Source organism: Anabrus simplex, chromosome 6 (genome assembly GCF_040414725.1).
Source record: "Anabrus simplex isolate iqAnaSimp1 chromosome 6, ASM4041472v1, whole genome shotgun sequence".
Lineage (NCBI taxonomy): Eukaryota > Metazoa > Arthropoda > Insecta > Orthoptera > Tettigoniidae > Anabrus > Anabrus simplex.
Window position 1 is genome coordinate 91,582,542 of NC_090270.1, and position 21,420 is coordinate 91,603,961.

The window sequence follows — 21,420 nt, forward strand, 5'->3', positions numbered from 1 at the left end:
CTCATGGGTGGAGCACACGAGGTGATACCCCATCATGCCAAAAAAACAGTGTGAAGTTTTAGCCTTCCAAAACCCAAGAAAACGACCTATTTTGATTACATCTTCCAAAATGACAGCAACAACTGATCCTGGAAGGCAAGGTAGAAGAGAAATGTGGATGTGGGCAGAGAACATGATCTAGGCGCAGAAACTCTTGACAGTTGTTCAACGTTCACAGTACAGCAACTGGTGATATCCCCAACTCCCAGGCACTGCAGCCCTGGTAGGCCTTGGCGTACTAAGCAACCACTGCTCGGTCCAAAGACCTGCAGATTACAAGGTGACGCATGGTCAGTGTGATGAATCATCTCAGCCATTATTTTCGGTTTTCTAGACCAGGATTGCTATCTCACCGTCAGATTGCTCCTCAGTTGTAATCACATAGACCTCGAACCAGATCTCAGGTCCAGGTAAAAATCCCTGACCTGGCCAGGTATTAAACCCGGGGTCTGCAAGTGAGACACAGACACGCTACTCCTAGACCGTGGGGTCAGCAACTCTGATATGGGAAGTGCAAAATAGGAGTAATTTCTTAAGAATGGTCACCAAACTTCTGTGAGGGGGTGGCACCAGAGGTAGAAGAATAGTAAAAACTGTATTTATCAAATGGCTTTTAGAGCCAGGAATGTCCAAGGACATGTTCGGATCACCTGGTGCTGTAACCTGTGCATCTGGGTATGAGATGATGATGATAGTGAGATAGGGAGAGGATGAAACCTAATGTCGGCACATAGGCCAGTCCTGTCAAATAACACTAAGGGATCTGTTCAGTACTTAACATGCTCATCTGATGGATACCATCAACAGTATCCAATGCAATCACTCTATTTGAACATTGCAGAGTGGTTTGAAATTGAAACCAAGCTTTGGCACACAAACTAGTGATTAGAAAATTTATACCACCACCTCTCCTTCCCTACCAGCCAACATTCTGATAGTGAAAATTATTTCCACCATTGGGACTCTTGCCGGCTAACCATGCTGTCAGACCATATAGAGTTGACATTAACAACCATGGCCACCAGGCAGGCTAAAAAGAACTGAGCTTATCTGGCAGTTGATAAGAAAGTTTCAAATTCAGTTTTGTGCTTCTTTTCAAGTACACCTACCTGTGTTCTCAGATGCTCCCCACGTGACATATTTATTGTATAGCATAAATTTTCATACAGTTGCCTGCCTATCGCATAAATGCCAATATGAACAAAAATATTGTTATTGTCATTGTATACTATGAGAATAGTTTATTATAGAGTAAGCTCGTTACCCTGTCCCATTTTGGTTAAACACTCTCTAGAATATATATATATATTCCACTCATAATTTACTACACTAAGCTTCTGAAGTTTGTATAAATGTTGATTTTCAATGCATTTCTTGGCTTCAGGTGTCAGCTGTACAGGTCTCCCCAAACCGCCTGTTGGTTGAAGTATTAGCTACATCTATAACAGGCCAGAAAAGGCATAGCCTAGATCTAAAGACTGACTTGCAGGTGAAAGGTGTTGCAGTAAGTGCTAAACATGTTGCTGCATGGAGCAATAAGACTTTAGTTGTATATCAGTTAAGCACTGAAGGTATTGGAGATGATGTTAAGACTACTTCAAAGGTTGTGGGTAAGTCCTATTCTGTTCTATGCTTTTTCTTTCTGATAATTTACATTTATTTTCTTGAGACCCCTCTGCACATGCAGTTTCATACTTCAATGTTTACAAAAACAAAGGATCCTCACAAAATCTATCATTTCTTGAAAATTGTGGGTTGATGATAGATTATCAGCCTCTTTATCCCACAATTGTTGGTCCAGATCCATCTTATAAGTTGTGGAATTTTTTGAAGGATGGTATAAAGTCCATTCGTCACTCAATGTCATATGATGTTGGCATGTAAAAGATTTCTGGTGATATATAGTGTTTACCTAACTAACTTGTTTAAAACTTTGTTATTGATTGCCCAGTAGAATTCCAGGTTCTCTTTCATCTGGTAGAGTAAAACTGGACATTGAATCTGGCTCACAAGCTACCTAAACAGTGTTAAATCAGAAATATGAATATCTTTAAAACTGCCATTAACAGTCATAGTTACTATGATATATTAATTTCTAAAGATGTACAGAATCACCAGCCATTCTCTACAAGCTGAAAATAAAATCTACTGTGCTTGGTCAATGCTTTGGTTAAAATAAGAAAATTCCCTCCTCTATTACATCCTAGGGTGTATAAATTTATATTTACATTTAGCAAAGTATATACAGTAGAAGTTTGCTATAGCGAGTACGACATATAACAAGAACCCTGTTTAACGACAATTTTTGTCTGTCCCTTCAAAATTCCTATATTAAACTGTGTATTACCCTTTGGTTACAGCGAGAGCCTAACCACTGACGCATCCATTATTACGAGCGATTTTTTCCATTACTGATATTTATGCGCCCCAGCGATTATGTTGCATGCAATCGATCACCTTCAGTATCGTTTCCTCACTAGCGAGTTCTCTCGTTGACATTCAAACGCAATGCCAGAGTCGATTAGTAATACCTGTCAGCTTCTGTTCCGTAAAGAAAATTCAAAATGAAAGAGACCTTTTTTGCACTATAAATGCATAAACAACATGTCCGATAACAGTTGATGACTCGTTAAAAATAAAGGCTGAGTAAATGATCGCTTAATTTTAATGCTAAATACTGCAGTTATGTAAGGATGGAATACACCTCAAGATATGGCAGCGTGCATCATTGATTTCAGAGGTTAGTTTATATTTTTCTCGCATCTGTTAAATTTCAAAAAGGCTATTATCATGTAAATTTATAGCGAGTAGGGTATTTCTCTACTGACGCTAGAAATATGTATTCACAATAGATATAGTACGGTTAAGTTAGGTTAGGTGACGCTGTTTGAATAAGAATACTGAAATATTTGCCACAAAATGCAATCGATCATCTTCGGTACGGTAGTTTTCTCGCTATTTACATTTGTGAGCTCTCTCATCGACATTCGAAGGCGATGTTGGAGTCGATTAGTAATACCCATCGACTGCTGTTCTCTAAAGAAAATTTGAAATGAAAGAGGATAACACGTTTTCGTAATAAATGCGTAAATCGCTTGTTAACTCATTAAAAATAAAGGCTGAAGTAAATGATCTCTTAATTTTAAATGTTATATAATGAAATTAAGTAAGAATGTGGTACACCTCAAGATATGACAGAGTACACGACTGATTTCAGAGGATAGTTTATATTTTCTCGCGTCTAGTTAAATTTCAGAAAGGCTATTCCCATGTAAATTTTAGCAAGGAGGCTATCATTCCTCTACATGCGTTTGAAATATGTTTTCATGATACATATACGGGAAGGTTAGGTGACACCGTTTGAAGAAGAAAACTGAAATGTTTGCCACAGAAGCCTCGGGAGTGCTACCATATTTCTCCGAATCCAAGACGACAATTTTTTATTTTTATTTTACTTTCTTAACTGGGCTTGCTGCCTCTCATATCAGACAGTTCTTGAACTGAGCTAAGAACAGTGGCCAGAATGCTCAATGCTCCGAGACATCATACTGCCAAGCAGCCACTTTCGCTGCTCAGCAGTCTTTGTGCACTGAGAGCAGCGAGAAGAGTTAGGGCTGATGAGCTTCAATTGAACAGTGTGCCTATTCACTTAAGAGAATGTGCTTGAATGTTCTGAGATAGTGTGACGGTAGTATAAATTACTGTACATAAGCGAGTAATCTCCGCCATTGAATAATCACTCCACCCTAATTTTAGGAAAAGAAATATTGGATTTTTAAAATTTGTTTAGCTTTTAAAAATATTAATATTGAAAACCTTAAAAGCTACAGTACAGTAAATTATAATATTATGAAGCAACTCGTCATATAATAATCTTCGTTAGTACAGTTCAGCGGCATTTCAAAATATACTGGCATCTGGTCTTCAATACCAATTTTTGAGAGTAACACAAATTTCTGTGGTGCAAACTGCTTAGAATCTCTGGAAATTCACAATCCTTTCTTCATAATTGGCTGGGTGAAGTTGTCCAATCCTATTTTTCCTACAAAAACTGAAGTTATTTAGCTCCAAAACGTGCACGAGCCATCCACAGCTAGCTTTATAACCTATCATTTTTTATTCTCATGTTATTTCACTCGTGACCGCAGATTCGTACTGTCTCCTTTCAGTCACATATTCGCGTATCCTATTTTTAGTTTCTGGAAACTTTGTTTGTCCCCAAAATGCTCAGTGGTTACCATTTGTGTGTTCAAGATGACCTTTATTTTTCCTTCAGTCACACTCTGCAGCTCTCTTCCACATTGTACCTTCTTTCTGCAGTGCAATTACCAATTTGCTCTGCCTCTTTAATAATGTGGAACTTTTCTTTATCTGTGAACGACGTATAATGGGAACTCACACTAACCATCCTAAACATGTGCTACGACTTACAGTGACACCAAGCAAATGACGCGATATGTACGTGGTATGTTTCTTGGTTGTGAAGGAAACATAGTAGCCAACAAATTACATGGAAAAATATGAACTTCTAGATTTTTATATATCAAGAGCACTATACCAACCTCTACACAAATAATGGCTGCACATCAATGTCTGATAGGTGTGGTATATACATATACATTAATGTTTCCTTGTGAGAAAATGCAAAAGAGGGAGATAGTTAGTCCACAAAGTTAAAGTAGCCTAGCCAATTATTTATTCTGTCAATGTAAATTAAATATCAAACTCTTACAGGCACATTCTCCTGTGAGGTGGAATCAGCTGTCATGTTTGAGCAAAGTTTGATTGTGCTCAGTGAAGAGACTATTCAGCTGCGCACATTCCAAGGCACTGTCAAACAGACTCTAATTTTAACAGACACTGAGGGACAACCTTTGAGTCTGGAACTATGTGGAAGTTTCTTAACTGTCACCACTACTGCTGGAGTTGTGAAACTTTGGGATCTGTCTCGCAGGTAAGAAAAAATTGTTTTTACTCTCATACTCTCCACGGTATTCCCTGCCTGTCATAAGAGGTGGCTAAAAGAGGCCCCAAGGTTTCTTAACTCAGGAGCATGGGTTGGCGACCATGGGACTCTTAGCTGAATCCTAGCATTGCTTTCTAATGCTTATGCCAGGCTCCTCACTTTCATCTATCCTATTCGACCTCCCTTGGTTAGATCTTGTTCTTTTCCAACCCCAACGATAGGTTTTCGTGACTTAGGGAGTCTCATTTTCATGCCCTATGTGCCCTTGTCTTTCTTTTACCAACACACCTTCATTTTTCGAAGTGTCGGACCTCTTCCATATTCCTTCTGATTATTGTAATGAGAGGATTGTTGCCCAGTTGTACTTCCTCTCGGAACAATAATCACTAGGGCCCGGATGTTTGTGACGTCATATTTTTTCCTTCATATTCTTTCAATGTAAAGTACAAATTAAGCATGATTTTATCTATGGTGACTAAAGTATGCAATTTTCACGGAAACTGTCTCACTCCTCATTTTCGTAGTATGCCTCTTCAGTGACACCTAGACTATCTATGACAGCTGTTGGTGGAGCTGTGGAGGATCAAACCTAAAGTTGTATTTATTGTCACATTTTAATATGTTTTGAGGTCATAAATGCTTGCATATTACTAACATTTTTAGGTCATAATCATCTGGACCCTAATAATCACTATAACCACCACCACCACTCTTCTTATACTCCCCTTCCAAGAGCTAATTTTCAGTTAGGAAAGTCCAGACAGAAATAAATCTGAGGATGGATCAATAATAAACAAAATGTTCCATTATGCAGTTCACTGTGGTCGTTTATAGGTTATATTCAAAATTAAAATATACAACAACAACAATAATAATAATAATAATAATAATAATAATATTAAAAAAGAGAGAGAGGAAATCAGTAGAACTAGATATTACTTAGGAGAGGTCACTTATCTACCTTCATGGATTGCTAGGAGTATTGCCCTGATGTTCCCATCCCCCTGTGGGTGGGGGATGTAGAATAACACCCACGGTATCCCCTGCCTCTTGTAAGAGGAAACTAAAATGGTCCTCAGGGGCACTTAACTTGGGAGCTTGGGTTGGCAACCACAGGGCCCTTAGCTGAGTCCTGTCGTTACTTCCACTTACTTGTGCCAAGCTCCTCACTTTCATCTGCACTATCCGACCTCTCTTGGTCAACTCTTGTTCTTTTCTACCTAGTTGGTATTAGGTTATGAGGCCTAGGGAGTTTTTCATTTTCATGCCTTTCATGGCCCTTGTCTTTCTTTGGCCTATACCTTCATTTTTGGTAATGTCAGGCCCCTTCAGTTATTTCCCTCTGGTTAGAATGAAACAGTAATCACCACCACCATTACCTCACGCCCACAAGTTCCTAAATTATATGTTAAAATAGGATGCGAACCATGTGACCTTGCCGCGGTGGGGAGGCTTGCGTGTCCCAATGATGCAGATAGCCGAGCCGCAGGTGCAACCATATCGGATGGGTATCTGTTGAGAGACCAAACTAACGAATGGTTCATCGAAAGGGGGGTAGCAGCCTTTCGGTAGTTGCAAGGGCGGAAGTCTAGATGATTGACTGATACGGCCTTGTAATAATACTCAACATGGCTTAGCTGTGTTGATACTGCTACACGGCTGAAAGCAACGAGAAACTACAGCCGTAACTACCTCCCGAGGACATGCAGCTCTCTCTGTATGAAGGATGTACTGATGATGGCTTCCTCCCGGGTAAAATATTCCGGAGGTAAACTAGTCCCCCATTCGGATCTCCGGGTGGGGACTACACGAGAGGGGGTGATCATCAGGAAGATGAATACTGACATTCTGCGAGTCGGAGCATGGAATGTTAGAAGTTTGAATCGTTATGGTAGGTTAGAGAATCTGAAAAGGGAGATGGATAGGCTAAAGTTAGATGTAGTTGGTATAAGTGAAGTACGTTGACAGGAAGAACAGGATTTTTGGTCAGGCGACTACCGAATTATCAACACGAAATCAAACAGGGGAAATGCAGGAGTTGGTTTAATAATGAATAAGAAAATAGGGCAGCGGATAAGCTACTACAACCAGCATAGTGAAAGAATTATTGTCGTCAAGATAGACACCAAACCAATGCCCACCACAATAGTGCAGGTCTATATGCCTACTAGTTCAGCGGATGATGAAGAAATTGAAAGAATATATGAGGAGATAGAAGATCTAATACAATATGTCAAAGGTGACGAGAATCTAATTGTGATGGGAGACTGGAATGCAGTGGTAGGCCAAGGAAGAGAAGGTAGCACAGTAGGAGAATTTGGATTGGGACAAAGGAACGAAAGAGGAAGTCGGCTGGTTGAATTCTGCACTGATCATAATTTAGTCCTCGCCAATACTTGGTTCAAACACCACAAACGACGGCTGTATACGTGGACGAGACCTGGAGACACTGGAAGGTATCAAATAGACTTCATTATGATTAGGCAGAGATTCAGAAACCAGGTGTTGGATTGCAAAACTTTCCCAGGAGCAGACGTGGACTCTGACCACAACTTGTTGGTCATGAAATGCCATCTGAAGTTGAAGAAATTGAAGAAAGGAAAGAATGCAAAAAGATGGGATGTAGACAAGTTGAAAGAAAAGAGTGTGAGAGATTGTTTCAAGGAACATGTTGCACAAGGACTAAATGAAAAGGCCGAAGGAAACACAGTAGAGGAAGAGTGGAGAGTCATGAAAAATGAAGTCAGTAGGGCTGCTGAAGAAATGTTAGGAAGGAAGAAAAGATTAACTAAGAATCAGTGGATAACTCAGGAGATACTAGACCTGATTGATGAACGACGAAAATACAAGAATGCTAGAAATGAAGAGGGCAGAAAAGAATACAGGCGATTAAAGAATGAAGTGGATAGAAAGTGCAAGGTAGCTAAGGAAGAATGGCTGAAGGAGAAGTGCAAGGATGTCGAAGGCTGTATGGTCCTGGGAAAGGTAGATGCTGCGTACAGGAAAATCAAGGAAACCTGTGGAGAAAGGAAATCTAGGTGCATGAATATTAAGAGCTCAGATAGAAAGCCACTTCTAGGGAAAGAAGACAAAGCAGAAAGATGGCAGGAGCATAACCAACAGTTGTATCAAGGTAACGATGTAGATAATTTGGTTCTGGAACGAAGAGGCTGTTGATGCTGATGAAATGGGAGATTCAATTTTGAGGTCAGAGTTTGACAGAGCTGTGAGTGACCTCAATAGGAACAAGGCACCTGGAATTGATGATATTCCCTCTGAATTACTGACTGCCTTAGGAGAAACCAGCATAGTAAGGTTATTTCATTTAGTGTGCAAGATGTATGAGACAGGAGAAGTCCCATCCGATTTTCGGCAGAATGTTGTTATACCTATTCCCAAGAAAGCCGGTGCTGACAGGTGTGAAAACTACCGCACCATTAGTTTAGTATCTCATGCCTGCAAAATTTTAACACGTATTATTTACAGAAGAATGGAAAAACAAGTTGAAGCTGAGTTGGGGGAAGATCAATTTGGCTTCAGAAGAAATGTAGGAACACGTGAAGCAATCCTGACTTTACGTCTGATCTTAGAAGATCGAATCAAGAAGGACAAGCCCACGTACATGGCATTCGTGGATCTAGAAAGGGCATTTGATAATGTTGATTGGACCAAGCTATTTATGATTCTGAAGATGATAGGGACCAGATACCGAGAACGAAGAATTATCTACAACCTGTATAAAAATCAGTCTGCAGTGATAAGAATCGAGGGCTTTGAAAAAGAAGCAGCAATCCAGAAAGGAGTGAGGCAAGGCTGCAGTTTGTCCCCTCTCCTTTTCACTGTTTACATAGAACAGGCAGTAAAGGAAATCAAAGAGAAATTTGGAAAGGGAATCACAGTCCAAGGAGAGGAAATCAAAACCTTGAGATTTGCCGATGATATTGTTATTTTATCTGAGACTGCAGAAGATCTTGAGAAGTTGCTGAATGGTATGGATGAAGTCTTAGGTAAGGAGTACAAGATGAAAATAAATAAGTCCAAAACAAAAGTAATGGAGTGCAGTCGAACGAAGGCAGGTGATGTAGGAAATATTAGATTAGGAAACGAAGTCTTAAAGGAAGTAGATGAATATTGTTACTTGGGTAGTAAAATAACTAACGATGGCAGAAGTAAGGACATAAAATGCAGACTAGCACAAGCAAGGAAGAGCTTTCTTAAGAAAAGAAATTTGCTCACTTCAAACATTGATATCGGAATTAGAAAGATGTTTTTGAAGACTTTTGTGTGGAGCGTGGCATTGTATGGAAGTGAAACATGGACGATAACTAGCTCAGAAAGAAAGAGAATAGAAGCTTTTGAAATGTGGTGTTATAGAAGAATGCTGAAGGTGAGATGGATAGATCGAATCACGAATGAAGAGATACTGAATCGAATTGGTGAGAGGAGATCGATTTGGCTAAATTTGACGAGAAGAAGAGATAGAATGATAGGACACATCTTAAGACACCCAGGACTTGTTCAGTTGGTTTTTGAAGGAAGTGTAGGTGGCAAGAACGGTAGGGATAGACCAAGGTATGAATATGACAAACAGATTAGAGCAGATGTAGGATGCAATAGTTACGTAGAAATGAAAAGGTTAGCACAGAATAGGGTGGCATGGAGTTCTGCATCAAACCAGTCTATGGACTGATGACTCAAACACAGGAAAAATACTGTCTTTTTTGTGAATTTGTTAAAAAAATACAACCATAATAGTACATTTGATCATGATCGAGCAAAAATAGCAAAAACCATAATCATGGCTGTTTGCCCAGCTAAAATTCTGTGTTACGCTGTTAGATGACAGGAAAAGTATAACATCAGAATTGAGAAACTATTATTTACATTTATTTACAAGTTCACTCGTGTTTGAGTTTTCCACTCAACACAGTTTGTACTCTACTCACGAATGTAATGAAACACATAGCCTTTCCTGCTTTCCAATTTGGCCTTTCACAGAGCGCTTCACTACACAGCTCACTGCACCTCACTTAACCACCGATGCACTCCCGAATGACTTGGCACGTAACTCACTTGCATTCTCTCGTGATTGGCTGAAGACTGACACACTGTTGTGGGCTCTGCAGGCTCTCATAATTTCCATTTCCAGATCATTCTGGGTGCCTTCTCCATTGTTCATCAGCTTCCAGCTTCTTCTATGGAGCTTTCTTATCGTGAGCTTCAACAATTCTCTGGCAGTATTGTTTTACTTGCTGCTGGCCCCACATACATTACTGCCGTTGCAATAGCATTTTATTTAGCCCCTCTGTGCTTTGGCCTTCATTGTTACAATGTACTGTATCAGTGGATATATGCCAATTAAGTGGTTATTTAAATCTCGTACATCGTGGGTAGAAATTTTCTACAAGGGTCTTCTGTATCAGACGTGTGGATGGGGGCAGTAGAAATACTTTCACAGTATGCCCCATCTGTCGTAAAAGGCAACTGATAGGCAACCCAGGGCCGTTCATCTTGGGAGCATGGGTTAGCGACCATGGGTTCCCTAGTTGAATCTGGCATTGCTTCCACTTACATTTACCAGGCTTCTTGCTTTCATCTTTCCTATCTGACCTCCTATGGTCATCTCTTGATTCTTTTTCAACCTGAATATATTAGCGTTGCAAAGCCTAGGGAGCTTTTCATTTTCACACCCTTCATGGCCCTCCCTTTTCTTTTGCCAATACCTTCATTCTTCGAAGTGTCAGAGCTCATCCATTTTCCTTGTGATTAGTTATCAGGTTGCTCAATTGTACTTCCTTGTAAAACAATAAACACCATCACCACTCGTCTGTATCAGAAAGAAATTGAGGATTGGCTTCAAATGATTGAGTTGCAAAAGAACAGATATACATGCCTCTTATCTCTTTTTGGTAATATTTCATGCTTGTCAGTAGTGTAACTGTTCCACCTCATCAAAACACTAGGGGAGATGAAAGTTATTTATCTTGGGACACATGAATATTAAATAAACTATTTGTGGCTTGCCCGCAAATTGCCACGCAAATAGAAACAATCAACATTCCACGGTTCCCCATTTCTCTATGTAATGTTTGGGTGCCATGGTTACAGTTTTAAATAAAACTGTAAACCAAAATTTATATTTACTAGCATAGAGACTTACACTTAAATCACAGGGGTAGGATTTTAAATAACTAACCATTAAGTATCGCTTAAGAAAGAATATTAACGCAATATAAAATACAAATGAATTTATTATACAAAAAATGAGATGAATCGGAAAAGTTTCCTTAAAGCATGGAGGAATTTATAATTTACTGAATTTACTATTGCTTGCTTTATCTAATTGAAGCTCACCAATTGCAGCTTTCGTTGACCATCTGGTTTCCGTGGTTACTCGTTCTCTTCTCGATGTAGACTTTGCTCCATGGACATCCTTCCTTCCTTCTCTGATATGGTACAGGCTATCTGGACTAACATTCCCTACTTGCCTAGTCTTTAAATTAGACATTGGCCCTATACTTGTAATAACTGATCAGCATTGATCGTATGAGGAGAAAATTCAGAGATATGAATTTTTCCATATTAGTAGAAATCTCAATCCTACTGAGTTATACTATTTATATGGTACAGACTTGTACCAAAATTCCATGGATTTGAACTAAACATAGTTCTTCGTCCAGAAGATTAACTGAAAATAACACAAGCCGTACGCTTGTTTCTTCTCACGCAGATACGATAACATAACCGCACCTGAGTACTGTATTGAGGTGACAACACATTGTACAAAAATAACTATGTCGTGGAGCGACCACACACTGTTTCAAATATCAAATCATGTCGTTCAAAGTAGATGTTCACAGTAGAAGTAGTAGTGATGGAGTTTCCCTAAGTATCTCGCTGTAAGGTTGTAAGGTCGTAAGGTCCCGTTCTCGTGTTGAGAATCAGTATATATCCCGGCTCACCCCCACTCTTGGTAACAGTTCAATCTTAAAACTCATATACAACTAAGTATCTGATTCGATAGATCGAAGCATCAACTCCCCTTCTCTTCATCTCGACAAGTTCAGAAGGCGTGGCGATGATATAGCTGAGCAGCTTGCAAGCCTCGCGCACAGGTCGCTGTTTACTAGCCTTGGTCATAAAATAAACCCATGGCTAACGCAAAATCCCAAGCTTCAAGAATAACCCTCCGTATACACAAACATGAGATGAAATGAAAACAACTATGTCTCAACATATTGACCGTATTTACAACATAATGAATTCTTATCCTGCGTAATATAATAATTTAAATACTAAACAATGTTATTATATATACAATATGATTCCAAAAAGCCTTGATTACAAATGATTAACGTTGAATAAATATGTTATTACAAATAATTGCCGATGGCGGATAAACTTGATATCAAATGATATCGCGTAAAATGATATTATATTAAATTAGTAGGGCTGAGGAAGCCTGGACGGTTACAGTAGTAAAGATGACTTAAGTGGAAAGGAACACCTTTTGCAACCTTAAATTTACTAAAATTCAAATGTTCATAGCTTATAAACAACAATACTTAAACAAAATTGGGTATTAGGTGTATTAACTTTCATTTATTGCCATTCGTAAAATAATGCTTATATTTTCAGGAAGCTTAGTAATTACCTGTAAGAATTTTATCAAATTTGCTCATAAGTTCCTCATCTCATAAGTTCTTTTCAGTTGAATGGGGGTTTGCTCTACAAATATTCCAATTATTGAACATTTTCATAATTTTGTTGAAATGATATGTACTCTATAATCTCTTATTCCATCAGAAAATGTATTTATTTTTCTAAATCAGATCATTTGTAGAGATACAGGTGCATGGAAAGGAATACAATACTGTATTAAGATAAACAAAATGACAAGGCAGGGGAAGGGTAGCATACCTGCTTCTTATACAGAGGTCCCAGATGGTATTCTTGGCTAGGAAAGGATTTCTAAGGTCAATATAAGTAATTGAAAGAAACAAATGACAAATCAACTAATGTACAGAAAGAGACAAACGTGAAAGGGAACATGTAATAAGATAAATACAATGTCAGGTTACTGTGGAAAGAGAAAGTAACAAGAAAGAGGTGACAAACATGAAAACTCAGAAGGGCAGTGACAAACTCCATATCTTCTTATATGCTGTCCTGAATCAGATACGATTATTATTCTGTTGAAGCTACGCCTGTGGATCATTGTTAGAGTGTAGGCCTCCTGATCCCAAGATCATGGGTTCAAACCCAAAAGAGGTAGTCAGGTTTTTGAAGGGCAGAAAGAAGTTCATTCAACACTCCATCTCGTACGATGTCAGCATGTATAAGATCTCTGGTGACACATTTGATGTTTACCTGACAAAATTAATTAAAACTAAGCCATACATCATCCAAGATAGATCTTGTGTACTTTGTCATCTTGTAGAATAGAACGGCATGTCAAAATTGATCCGTTGGCAGCCTAGATGGCGTCACGTTAAAATGCCTGTATACAGGAGCTGAGGACATATTATTATTATTATTATTATTATTATTATTATTATTATTATTATTATTATTATTATTATTATTATTATTATTGTGGCCTCTGTGGCTCAGGCTGCAGCGCACCGGCCTCTCACATCTGGATACCGTGGTTCAAATCCCGGTCACTCCATGTGAGATTTGTGCTGGACAAAGCGGAGGCCTGACAGGTTTTTCTCTGAGTACTCCGGTCTTCCCTGTCATCTTTCATTCCAGCAACACTCTCCAATATCATTTCATTTCATCTGTCAGTCATTAATCATTGCCCCAGGGGAGTGCAACAGGCCTCAGCTGCTGGCACAATTCCTATCCTCGCCGCAAGATGGGGCTTCATTCATTCCATCCGTGACCCTGTCACTGTCTGGAAAACAGGTTGTAGGTTTTCATATTATTGTTATTATATTATTATTGTTGTTGTTGTTTTTGTTGGCTGGCTACAAAGCCCTGGGCATGTTCTTGGCAGAAAAGGTTAAAGAAAAAAGTTTAAGAAGAACATTTATTTAAGTATCCAGTTTCCTCCTGACTCCAGATTATTTTTCTGGCACTAAGATGGTTTGGGCACATAAAGCGAATGAGCGACGAAAGAATGCCAAAAAAGGTGACGGAAATGCAAATCCAAGAAAGGAGAGGCCGTGGACGACCACGATTGAGATGGAAGGATACCATCCAACACAGCATTATAGAAAGAAACCTGGACTGGGTCCCAGTGTTGGAGGAGGAGTGGTGGAAAGACCAAAGAAAGTGGAGAGGAACCACATTTGCCCCTACCCGGCTACAGCTGGATAAAGGGAAATGATGTTGATGATGATGATGATGATGATGGAAATGTTCTAACTTGGATTTGAAGAAGTCATCCAGGTTGTCTATTACAGCATTGAGATTACCAAGAGATTTACTGTTAAATTAATTCAACAAAGACTAAAACAGTTGGAAGTCTGAGGGTCAGTATCCAGTCAGTATGATGTAGGTCAACATGATGGCTAATTTCATGCAACTTTCTATGGATAACCGCAGAGATTCAAGGTCTCATGTTGTTCTGGTGAAACTGTTTGTTCACTGGTTGTAGCATCTTTTATTGGGTAGTTTGGTGTATGTTTTTTAACTGCCTGCAGTACACATTTGAATTGACTGTCTGTAGATTCTCTCTCTCTCTGAATAATGGCTCCGAAAATCCATATTGTGTGAGTACCATTCAAAGTAGTATAAATTTGTTTTTGTTTTATTCCAGGGAAGCAAAACCTCATGCACAGCCAAAAATTCTTGATGAAGAAATTTCAGATTTTGGGGAGATAATCATGGCCAAATGCAATAGCAATGGCTCTAAAGTATCCATATCCATAGCTAAGGTACTGAACTGATCATTATATTTGTATAATACACTTAGATATTAATTTGATTGCAGAACATTCACTTTATTTACCTTATTACCTTATTAATATTTGTACAGTAATTAAATAACTAAAAAATGGAAATGGGGTAGATCAATACACATATCAAAATACTGTATCAAATATCAGAAATAAAGAGACTACGAAGGAGGTGCAGATTGGAAAGAAATAGAGTTAGAAATGGTTGTGGAAGTAAGGAGAAATTGAAGGAACTTACTAGGAAATTGAATCTAGCAAATAAGGCAGCTAAGGATAACATGATGGCAAGCATAATTGGCAGTCATACAAATTTTAGTGATAAATGGAAGGGTATGTATAGGTATTTTAAGGCAGAAACAGGTTCCAAGAAGGACATTCCAGGAATAATTAATGAACAAAGGGAGTGTGTGTGTGTGTGAGGATCTTCAAAAGGCAGAAGTATTCAGTCAGCAGTATGTAAAGATTGTTGGTTACAAGGATAATGTCCAGATGGAGGAGGAGACTATTGCTAAAGAAGTATTCAAATTTACATATGATAACAATGACATTTACAATAAGAGACAAAAGTTGAAAAGTAGAAAAACAGCTGGAATTGATAAGATTTCTGGGGATATAGCCTACTAAAGACAATGGGTTTGGATATAGTACCATATCTGAGGTACTTACTTGATTGTTGTTTGCATCAAGGAGCTATACCAAATGAATGGCGAGTGGCTATAGTAGCCCCTGTGTATAAAGGAAAGGGTGATAGACATAAAGCTGAAAATTACAGGCCAGTAATTTTGACATGCGTTGCATGTAAGCTTTGGGAACGCATTTTTTCTGATTATATTAGACATGTTTGTGAAATTAATAACTGGTTCGATAGAAGGCAGTTCAGTTTTAGGAAAGGTTATTCCACTGAAGCTCAACTTGTAGGATTCCAGCAACATATAGCAGATATCTTGGATTCTGGAGGTCAAATGGACTGTATTGTGATTGACCTGTCTAAAGCATTTGATAGGGTGGATCATGGGAGACTACTGGCAAAAATGAGTGCAATTGGACTAGGCAAAAGAGTGACTGAATGGGTTACTATATTTCTAGAAAATAGATCTCAGAGAATTAGAGTAAGCGAAGCTTTATATGACCCTGTAATAATTAAGAGGGGAATTCCTCTGGGCAGTATTGGACCTTTATATTTTCTTATATACCGTATTTACGCGAATAATACCCGCACATTTTTTTTTTTTTAAATTGGGACACGAAATTGGAGTGCAGGTTTTATTTGCGTCAATGTTGGCATTATTTTTTCAAAATCAGCCTTCCTAAATTTAGGGTGCGGGATTATTCGGTGGCGGGTATTATTCGCGTAAATACGGTGGTGGGGATTTACGCGAATAATACCTGCACATTTTTAAAAAAAATTGAGGCACGAAATTGGGATGCGTTTTTTTTTTGCATCAAGTTGTTTTTTTTTTTTTTTTTTCAAAATAAGCCTACCGAATGTTAGGGAGCGGGTATTATTCACGTAAATACGGTATATAAATGATATGAGTAAAGAAGTGGAATCAGAGGTAAGGCTTTTTGCAGATGATGTTATTCTGTATAGAGTAATAAATAAGTTACAAGATTGTGAGCAACTGCAACGTGACCTCGATAATATTGTGAGATGGACAGCAGGCAATGGTATGTTGATAAACAAGGTTAAAAGTCAGGTTGTGAGTTTCACAAATAGGAAAAGTCCTCTCAGTTTTAATTACTGTGTTGATGGGGTGAAAGTTCCTTTTGGGGATCATTGTAAGTATCTAGGTGTTAATATAAGGAAAGACTAGAGATGGTTCCAGTGTATGGGACCCTCACCAGGATCACCTGATTCAAGAACTGGAAAAAAATCCAAAGAAAAGCAGCTCGATTTGTTCTGAGTGATTTCCGACAAAAGAGTAGCGTTACAAAAATGTTGCAAAGTTTGGGCTGGGAAGAATTGGGAAAAAGAAGACAAGCTGCTCGACTAAGTGGTATGTGATACAAATTCTTATAATCTTGTTAAATACCACCTATTCAATACAATAATAACGTAATAAAAACTTACATATTTATTAAGTTGTTAATATGGTACATGTTTCACTCCTTTTTTCATGATCATCATCAGCCAATTATCATTTACTTATGGCCAGTTTCTGAAATGACAGTTATCTGTAGATGGGTAGTTACCAGTGACTTAACATGGTGCTATGTTTAAAATGAGTTTCCGAAACAACAGTTATCGGCTTCTTCACAGTTATCTCCTCAAAGACTGGTAACTGCAGCTAGTGCTGTAGTTACCTCTACGTTAGAACTGATTCCAACAAATACCGCTATGAGGCGTCACTCCATACCTTTTGTACAAGGTCTTATATTACTTTCGTAAACATTAGAAAGTGATAATGAAATAGTTATAATATATTTACAGCCATTCATTGTAGTTTTAATGTGCTTGGGTGTGCTGGACTCAACAATATTTCGGTTAGTATGTTTACTTCCATGTTATCACTGGCTTTAGTCGCTGATTACACTTGTATGGTGTCATCTGTCCCAGCTGTTTAGGTTATAATCTCCTCGGAGCATGACGCCTCTACTGTAGATATATCTTCCAATACGGGAAATGAATCGTCAAATAAAATGGAACTCGAGTGGAACGGATTTTCATCAGGCTCTAATTGATCTTTCAGTGCAGCTATAATGTTAAGGTCTCTTTCGTCATGCTTTGAATCATGAGTCCCACCAACAGTTACCGTAGTGAACACAATCTGAAATTATGGAGGATTTACCATTAATATTTACATTTGTACCAAATAATAAATATCTTAGGTACCAGTATGCATTTAATATTAACCTGCTGAATAATAAATATAGATTTTTCATTGCTTTTTTAATGCTATTATATCCTTTAACTGGTGATGTGAGGTCTCATAGACTCCTAATAAACATAAAACATCTGGACTTCTTTAATTAAAAGTCTTGCAGGGAGCTGTAGTTTGTCATCTTCTTATCTGTTTCAACACGCTTCACACCCTGAGTCAGGGCTAGCTCGCTATGTTCGATTGAAGTTCTTAAGTGGACTTCACGTCATCAGTTATGAGAGTATTTTTGTCGATGCATGTTGTGTGGTCAGTGTAAAAAATATATATATAAAAAACTGCAACAGTTGCAGCGAGAACAGATGGATGTAGCACCATCAGTGCAGAACTTCAGTGTCGGAATGATAGGTTCCAAAGTGTGCGGCACGTTTTCATTTATGTGATTATTTTCGTTTACGCTTGTTCTGTTCTGGATCAATGAAAAGTGATCTGATTGACGACAACGTTCAAGGTGAAATTTAAGACGAAGTCTGCATACTGTCAATAAGAAAGAAGAGGAAGTAATATATACCTAATTTTTGCAACATTAGATCGTACGTATTTTCATATTATGAGAGATTATTACATGCTGAATCAGACTGATTGACATGACTGTGTACGTATTTGCCAACCATTTTTCATTGTAGAAAACTTCTGCTATTAAAAGTAACTAGATATTACCAAAATAACCCTAAAAACATTTGCGTAGAGACATCTATCGGAGGACGAGAGGTACTAAACATGACGATAACTGTACTGTTTATTACCAGGGCTTATAAATCTGGATTTAAGTTTCCGGAAACTCATTTAAGTTAACAACACATTTAAAGTTACAAGCGCTTTTAGGTAACTCTCAGGTAACTGTGGTGTACCAGAAACCAGCTATTAAGGTTATATAAGATCGTGAATCTATTCTATTGGATTAAATTATGCTTGTAAACCTGATTGACAAATCTTATAAAATTTTACAACTCGTATAACAATAAAATTATGTCTTTAAGTTAAAACATATGTTGGGAGAAAAAAAACAAGTTTGTAAATGTACTACTGTATAAACCTTCCATGAAATTTGGCAGTTATCACAATTGCCTCACAGTGTTCCAACATTTATAAACAGGAATGATTTTAAAAGAGGGCTCTCAGCAATAAATTATTTTACTGCTTGCATTAGATAACTTAAACCATACGCACTATAGTGCTGAAATTTAATTCAGATCGTATTAGCACAGACAGCTGGTTTGCTGTCAGTTGTCAGGAAACATTCTCTCCGGAGAGTTATCTAAAATAGCTTGGGATAAATTGTACTGTAGTGATTCATCTTGCATAATAAACAATAATGCTACCTTCACTTAACAGAAACTAGGAGCATTGAAATAAATCACTTTTAAATAAGTCTACCTCAATGGATTTTGCATAGGTACAGTTACGCTGAGTGGCCAAAAGTCACAGGAAGGGGTGTCCCATTAGAAAATGTGCCGTGAATGACCCCTGAGCGTTGCGGCTAGCTGCGGCGCATAGCGAAGCAGTCTGTCACAGACACCACTGTCATGAGGATGGCAACACGTCACGAATCAACTGACTTTGAACGTGAGATGATCATCGGCGCACAGCGTATGGGTCACAGCATTGCAGAGATTATACACGAATTCAGGTTTCCAAGGTCAACAGTGTCGAGAGTTGATCTTCAATATCACAGAGAGCATGTTACTACCCACGTAAACTGCCGCGCTGGAAGACCACAGCTGTTTAACGAATGGGCATCACGTCGCCTCCGCAGAACTGTATTTGGCGCTCGATGGGCTACTGTAAGTCATATCACCGCCCAGTTGAATGTTGGGATAGATAGATAGATAAGGAATGGGAGAGCCCTGCCTTTGTGTCCCTTAAACGGGTTTGCCTAGTCCATCCGTAGTGCTCCTATAAAGGATACCAGTGTTCGGATGTTGGCATTCCTGATGTCTTCCAGGTTCACAAAGTGTGAGCCAAGAAATCGATGTCTAGTGCTTGCAAGAGCCTCGCACTGACACAACACATGCGCTGAGGTCTCTTCCTCCCTACAGCATCTTTTACACATCGGACCTTGATTGGTTTTCATGATGTGTAGGTGTCTCTGTAAGGTATTGTGGCCTGTCAACAGTGCAAGGACCATTCGTATTCTCGTCCTATTCAAATTTATTAGGACCTTTTTATATCTTTGGCTGGGCCCTTCGATAAGTCCACGTGCCTGCCTTGTCATGGTTAACCTCTTCCAAATGTCTAAGCGAGACTGGTTTGTCCACTGGGATATTACCAGTTTTACACTTTGGAATGATACTCCTAGGAAGGGCTCTGGTCCTATGAAAGGACCTTTTGAGTCTTGTTTTGCTAGTTTGTCAGCTTCTGAATGTTGGGAGTCAGGAATCCATATCTACTAGGACTGTAAGGAGACAACTGCACCACATAGGCTTCACCAGTCGACGACCAACTCGTGTCCCGACACAGAATTCAATGATGTGCATGGACCCGCGAACATTGGCATTGGACCATGGAACAGTGGCAACGTGGGTATGATCCGATGAATCCCGGTTCCAGTTGTATCAAGCTGATAGGTGCATAAGAGTGTGACATATGCCCCATGAAGCTATGGATCCTGCGTGTCAACAAGGTTGTGTCCAAGTGGGTGGTGGCTCAGTTCTGATCTGGGCGGCGTTCTCATGGTCACAGTTATGCCCCATTGTCTGGCTTCAGGTGCATGATATGTAGACATTCTTTCAGACCATCTGCATCTCTTTCTGGCCCTGATGGAGTTAACATGTTTCAACAGGACAATGTGCCATGTCACCACTCTATGGTGGCACGCAAGTGGTTGGAGGAGCACTCCAGTGAAGTTACGACCATGGATTGGCCCTCCAGATCCCCCGATCTTAATCCATTCGAGCATTTATGGGCTGCTGTCGATACTCGTGAATGCTCAATGAACCACGCATCAACTACACAAGACCTGTTGTGGGTAGCAGTGCGAGATGCGGGGATCAAGATCCCTCCAGAATGATTCCAACACCTTGTAAAGTCTATGCCTTGCCGTATTGCTGCCGTTTTGAGGGCTTGCAGAGGAGCAACTCATTATTAACATCATATTCCGTGTCTTCCCATGATGTTTGGCCTCTCAGTGTAGTTTTTAATCATATGACAAAACCCCATTATCATTACACTCTAGAAGTGAGAAATACGGTTTAGTAAAAATGTTCAAAAGTTAAAATAAACCATAAGATGAATTATTTTACTAGAACTCACATGCCTGGCTGCCTAATAGAATAAATTGGGGAAGATGTTCCACCTAATCAACACCTCTATATTCAAATTTTATTGTAGACTAGTTTCAGTAAAAGATATTAGAAATTTAGAAGCATAAATTACTCTTTGAGAGAAACCTTAAAATAATATAAACATCATAAGTACACATGAAACACTTGATAAAAGTTCATTGTATCCATGTAGTGGACGAAAACCTAGTCTTAAGATTACAATTAAAACAATAGAGAAGACATAAGAGGTACAATATGTCCATGTTGTTGATGAAAACATAAAATTTAAAAGCACCAATTTAACAGAATTCAATGAATCCTGCTTGTAGATGGAACCCAGTTTAAAAGTGGCATTTAAAATTAACACA

General features: G+C 38.8%; 1 protein-coding gene across 1 annotated transcript in view; it reads left to right on the top strand.

Annotated features, from left to right (window-relative positions):
* rempA (intraflagellar transport protein rempA) overlaps positions 1 to 21,420 on the top strand; it is a 185,998-nt gene that overhangs the window by 49,902 nt on the left and 114,676 nt on the right. Inside the window, exons 8-10 of the mRNA XM_068228322.1 lie at positions 1,424 to 1,649; positions 4,774 to 4,993; positions 14,772 to 14,889. Of these exons, the coding sequence (XP_068084423.1) occupies positions 1,424 to 1,649; positions 4,774 to 4,993; positions 14,772 to 14,889 (564 nt within the window). The remainder of the gene's footprint in view (positions 1 to 1,423; positions 1,650 to 4,773; positions 4,994 to 14,771; positions 14,890 to 21,420) is intronic.